Source organism: Cariama cristata, unplaced genomic scaffold (genome assembly GCF_000690535.1).
Source record: "Cariama cristata isolate BGI_N322 unplaced genomic scaffold, ASM69053v1 scaffold27638, whole genome shotgun sequence".
NCBI lineage: Eukaryota > Metazoa > Chordata > Aves > Cariamiformes > Cariamidae > Cariama > Cariama cristata.
Genome location: NW_009631137.1, coordinates 50,838 through 57,106, shown reverse-complemented (window position 1 = coordinate 57,106; position 6,269 = coordinate 50,838). Strand labels below are relative to the sequence as shown.

Here is a 6,269-nt window from a genome sequence, read left to right as displayed (position 1 = left end):
CTTTCCCTAAGACCATTGCAGTACTAACATTCTTTACCCTTGTGTTTCCTCACCTCATCTAATTTGGAGCATTTACATTTGAAAAGAGAATTTCACTCTAGTTGTTTTTGCAGAAAAGGTTTCAGTTGTATCATTTGATTTTTGCTTCCAATTAAACAATTCAAGATGAAAATCCAAACACACTGTGTACAGTAATTGCATAGAAATGTTGAAGTAAATCTTATTCAATAATACTTGGCATTTATATATTGCTTTATGGTAGGACAAAGCTGGTAAAAGATTGCACCAAAAAAAAAAGAGAGTTACTAAACATATATCAAATCATTGCTTTTACCTGTAGAATTCAAAAGGATGATGTAAAATGTTTCATCAGTTTCGGGGGTATCATCATCATTAACATACACAGATAAATTCTGCTCTCTTTCTCCAACACCAAACAAAATGACACTGCCCTTTCCACTGGGAACGAAGTCTCCCTCGTCAGCTGTTGCATCTCCATTAACAGTAATATACTGGACAACAACAGCAACATCAGCAGATCCATTCCTTAGGACTGTAAAGCTTGCAACACTTCCTTCTTTAACGCTCACTGTCAGAGGTTCTGAAAATACACAAGTGACAAATCTACCTCAGTTCAAGCCTGAGCTCCTTGCATGTGGCCTATTTTCTTAATCCTCCCCAAGAGGATTCTTCTCCTCAGTGAAACAGAGGACGTATGTGCTAAAGGCATGGAAATACTTGAGGGTACAAGAGAATATTGTTGTACTTAGCCACCTAACCAATCCCAGCAACAAAGAGAATAACAAAGTAAGATAAAGGAAGGTTCTGAAGAAAACAAATAAAAATCCAACACAACAAAACCATGAATATTTTATACTAGCCCCATCAGGATTAGGATTTCTCAGTGACCTGGTCTGTCAATAAAATCTGTTTGGTATGGTATATGTATTCTACATTTAAAAACAATAATATCTAACCTGCAAAATAAATGGGATCATCATTCCTTGTAATTTGCAAAATTGCATTGGTTATATTGCCCAGCCTGGCTCCACCAGTAACATTGAATAAGCTGATGATGAATACTTCCATCTCTTCAGGTACCTGAAAGAGAAAATATTACAAAATTATTTTCTTGCATACAACACAATGAAGAAATTAAAATGAACAGCTGAGGAGGTTAACAAACCAGAGATTTCTGAGTGTTGTTTTTTATTGATTGATAGTTCATACAGTTACACAGAAGTCATCATCAGTCTAAAATCCTTGTAAATAAGTCCCCTCATCTTTACTGTTGTACAGATGACCCAAAAGTTATCTTGCATTTTCCTGCTTCTGATACATGCAATTTATTTTTACAGCTTTATTTATTATTAATTATTGTCATTCTTTCTTATATAACTTCAAATATGTCAGCATTAAAAATAAAAATCAGGATTCCTGCTAGCAAAGCAATGGTTTTATTCAAATGAACTTTTCTGTAATTTAACCACATTCAACTACTCTCAGCTTGTAAATTTTTTTGTTTATAGGTATGCACACCTTCTCAAAGTCTTTTATTATTTGCTGAAGTAAACTCAGTTTTACCCAAGTATTTTGATTTTTCCTACAAATAATTATCAGGCTCTTAAAAAAGAGACATTCCTTCTTTCTCTTTAAATTGTAGTGTTTTAGCACTTACTCTTTGCCCCATATAGTCACACAAAAACACTGTAAAAATGTTTACCTCATCTGGCAGTGAGTAAATGGTGATATTTCTTGAAAACTCCAGATTATCAAAGAAAACAGTCCCTTGTTCTGGATAGATGTCATTGGTACATGCTGGGTCAACAACCCAAGACACACTAACATTGCCATAGTTTCCTTGGTTTCTTACAATTCTGTAAGTAGCTAAAAAATGCAAACATACACAGTCAGTGTGCATCTTCAGAACAACACAAACCAAACAGAAAAAGGTCAGTAAAGCTGAAACAAAGAAAAAGGAAATAATAAGGAAATCTACTTCTTGCAAAACTATTAATATATGAGAGCACTACAAAGGATACACAAAGACAGACCATTAAAGCAGTTCAAACTTGCTCATATTTGTTATTTTTTGCCTGTAAAAATACTTGATAATTGAATACAATAAGATAAATTTAAGTCACCCATATGAAGATCTAGCTCTACTCTTCTCTCATATAGCACCCTATTCTTCATGCTCCACAAACTGAGCCACTACCTCCAGGTTGCACTTTGCACATGCACCAATACTTGCTCCCTCCTGTCTGGCACATTCTCTAGCCATTTTTTTACTGGATTGATCGCTTTGGCTTTCCAAGCCCATCCTCCTCCTCTTCAATCTCCACTGCTCATCATGCTGGCACTGTACCACTCTGGAAACTCCTGAGTGGAGACTTGAGTCAGACACTGTCCTAGAAAGGTGAAATGGGGAAAAGAAGCCTTGCAGGGGCAGACAGCAGATAAAGCAGTAACTCTAATAAAAAAGAATTACCAGAATAGATGATTTCTCCTTTACTTTCCTTTATTGTTACTGATAGTTCATCAGGTAGAAACTGAATGACACCATGTGGATCATCATTCTTCAAAATGGTTATATCAACCCTTGTGGCATTCCCCAAGTTGCCTGGCATTTCACTGTAGCCACTCAGTACTACAGAATATATCTCATCCAGCTAGAAGAGGGAAACTCAGTCATAATAAAAAGACATATTCAGTATTCACATCCAAAACAAATGAGCAAATATCCACAGCCTCTAGCCTAGCAGAAAGAGACACAAATTTATACGAAAGAAAATCACAAACAATTCCTACATGCCCAATGTGTTTGTACATTGCCATCAGAACAAGGAAATAATTAGAAATTTGTATCTCTGATAGCACGATTTTCTAAAAAATCTAGCATTATTACAGGCAAGGACTTCCTTCATGTACTTAACTTAGGATCAAATCAACTCACTAGTACAAATATATTTGTAATGCTCCCTGAAAGGTAAGTTTTCCATAAGATTTATTAATGTTTCTGGTTTGGTAACAGGGAAAGCAAAGATTTTAAAACCATTGACAGCAAACTAGTTTAAAAAGAATGTATCAGCTTGCTTTATTAATCTAATGGGACTTTGTACTTCATATATTTCTTGAAAAAATCTCACAGGTAATGCTTCAAGGAATATTAAAACAAGTATTGCATCTACGCATCTATACAGCGAATATTAGTCTAAACTGGGGAGCACTGAGTGAAACGATGAGACAATTGATAGAAAAGAAACAAAAAGCAAGTGGTTCTTCACACAGAGTTCAATCAAACAACGTCACTCTATACTACAGAATGTCACGGATGCTAAAAACTCACATGGATTCAAAGCATAACTGTTCCAATTCACAGAAAAAAATCCACTGAGGACTATTAAACCCAAAAACACCTTCTATTTATCCAGGTATCTCTGGTTTGGAGGCTGGGAATACATTCTGGAGAAAAAGCCATCATACACTTGTTCCACTCCTATATATTTCCCTGTATTTTAATAAGTAAGAAACTAATATGCTTGGGAACAAAATTTGAAGAAAGAAAAATATTAATTTTTACCTCTGGAATTCCATCCATCCTTGTCAGAAGAGTAATTATGATCTCTCTTTCACCAGGCTTAAACTCCAGAATTCCTGTACTTCCATAAAACTCATTATTGTCTCTTGGTTCTACAGTGTAGCGTAGAAACTGCCTGACAAGACTTCCTCTGCTGCGGACAATCTGTAGTTCGACAGACTCCCCTTCCTGTAAAATAGAAAATCTAGCTTTTTTCTAGTACTCTGCTTAAACTAAATTGTCCATAATGACTAAGAGAAATTACTCAGATAGCTACCTTGATACTGTAGGGACCTCTGGAAGAGGGAGAAAATTCGAACACCCCTCCAGGATCATCATTTTCCAAAATAATAATTTCACAAGTAGTAAACCCATATTTCAGTATTTGATTTTCCACACTGACCCTGAGAAAGGAAGGCAAGAGATTTTTTTGAGTGACAATTCTGTTTGGCAAGTAAATCCATGCCTGTGCAAAGGACATCAGAATACTGATGAATTTTATGAATAAATTACAAAAACAATTACCTGCAAAGAATAAAATAGATTAAGAAAGACACATCACTATGTTTTATCCATTTGTAAAAAAAAAACCTTTTCTTCTGGAGTAAATTTGTTTTCTGATTATTTTTTATACTTGGTGATTCTAGTTTTTTTTCAGTCACACGTTCACGCAACACACAGGAAGGGAAACAGAATTGTGCAGTAAAGTTAAGAGTTGCATTCAGTACTACTCCGTATTTAGATCAAAACATAAAGGATAACCCAAAATCACTTAAACAGAAATTACATTGACAACTACACATTCTTACCCTCTTCTGCAAAATTTACCATTGCTAGAAATAGGAAGAGACTTGCCCCTCATTATTGTGGATTTCATCCTCACCTGTGTGTCAACCTGCCTTCTGTCTGTAAGAGGTGGACACTACTTGCAGGATCCCAGTCTGGCTCTAGTAAGTGTTGGAGCTACTCTCAGTAGCTCAGACTGATTCTCTTTCTCCTCCCTTACTCACAAACCTACTGCCTAAAAGCATATGGTGATCAGTGCAGCCATGATCAAATAGAGCTCCTCTTGGTGGAGCATTTCTCTTCCTGGGCTACTGCTACACCATTTTGGTCTTACTCATGGACACAAAAGGAAATCTTGCACATTTCTTACTTTCATTTTCTCAGATGTGGTAATTTTCAATGACATTGGTTTAAGTTATTACATTAAAAATGCCAGAAAAACTACTACTGAAGGATGCATCAAGAAGGCACCTTCAGACTGACAGTTTGGATATGGCTTATTACATGGTGGTTTATGTATTTAGATTCCTGTGCATCTTCTGTGTTTCCTGGAAGAAAATTTCAATGAAGTCTTGGTCCAACATATTGTAAATATTTTTATAGTTTCACTGTACTACAACCCAGACTTCATGAAACACTATTTCATGTAGAAATAAATGTGATCTATCATATCCAAAATTTGAAATCAGTTCCTAGAACTGTTTCCACAAACATTCCATAAATAACTGGAATGCTCACACAGAAAAAAATAAATAGCCATGTATCTTGCGTCAAAGTCTACAGGGAGGATACAAGATGCAAAACAGGAAATATCTGTTTAAAAGGGTAACATATCATGTTTATTGCACAGTACAAAAATAAGTCAGCAGACATAATAACTTGTGCTAACATAAACTAAATGTAGGTTATTCAAAAACAAGATAATGGCTCATCTTTGACCACAGAAAACTTCTGTGTAATTCCAGCCAGTTCAGCCACTTAGTTGGGGCAAATTGTATTTCTGGAAGTTCAAAACAATTAATCCATTATTGCATCAAACACTCAAATATCAAACACTGAGCCATGGATTCATAACTTTCATCATTCACAGATCCTAAATAAAGAAATGCCTTCAAGCCAGAATGCCATGCCATCAAATTAAACACCAAAGGGCAAGCATGCATTGTCTGAAGAGATGCAGAAGACATGATTCCTGAAAGGAAAAGAAATGATAAAGACAGATTCTGTCCAAACCAATCACTTGTAAAACAAAGCACTGATTCACTGAAGACAAACCACAGTTCACTGCACTTACCCAAAGTACACGACAAACCTTTCTGTCTCTACCCTGTCAACACAGAAAGAAAGAAAGAAAGGGGATGGGGGAAAGAATGAAAGTGCCACTTTCTACAATTTCAATAGTACTAATCTTAGAAGAGAATAATAATTATTAAAAAACAAAAAAAAAAACCCACACAAAAACAAACAAAAAAAACCACCAAAAAAACCCCCCACAACACAAAGCTTTCTTTTTCCTTTCCAAACACTTATAATGTTCTTTTTATGGGAACTCTACTTGCTTGGCATTTTCCTGTTGACAAATGCTAGCAATGGGGCAGTTCTCACTAAGGAGAAATGACGCCATGACCAATTCAGCACATCAAGACCCATTCCTGGTATACCATACCAAGCCCTCCTCCAAGAGCTTGATTACTGCCAGCCTCTGTGCCTGCTCACAACTACACCAGTAGCCCACATTCATAAATAGCCCTTCATTTAAAAAAAAAAAAAAAAAACAAAACCTACATGCCTCCATGACATTATTTCTTCAATTTGCCAAAGTAATGATAAAAACAGATAAACACAGTGGGAGTTATAACAGGTATATAGCAAATTTGGCACAAAATCACACCAAACGTTGACA

General features: G+C 35.7%; 1 protein-coding gene across 1 annotated transcript in view; it reads right to left on the bottom strand.

Moving 5' to 3' along the window:
* Positions 1 to 6,269, bottom strand: part of LOC104166045 (G-protein coupled receptor 98-like) — a gene marked incomplete at its 3' end in the record, with an annotated part of 74,837 nt that overhangs the window by 26,136 nt on the left and 42,432 nt on the right. The window contains exons 12-17 of the mRNA XM_009705849.1: positions 3,858 to 3,984; positions 3,584 to 3,769; positions 2,492 to 2,672; positions 1,724 to 1,887; positions 978 to 1,101; positions 335 to 601 (exon numbers count right to left, since the gene is read on the bottom strand). Of these exons, the coding sequence (XP_009704151.1) occupies positions 335 to 601; positions 978 to 1,101; positions 1,724 to 1,887; positions 2,492 to 2,672; positions 3,584 to 3,769; positions 3,858 to 3,984 (1,049 nt within the window). The remainder of the gene's footprint in view (positions 1 to 334; positions 602 to 977; positions 1,102 to 1,723; positions 1,888 to 2,491; positions 2,673 to 3,583; positions 3,770 to 3,857; positions 3,985 to 6,269) is intronic.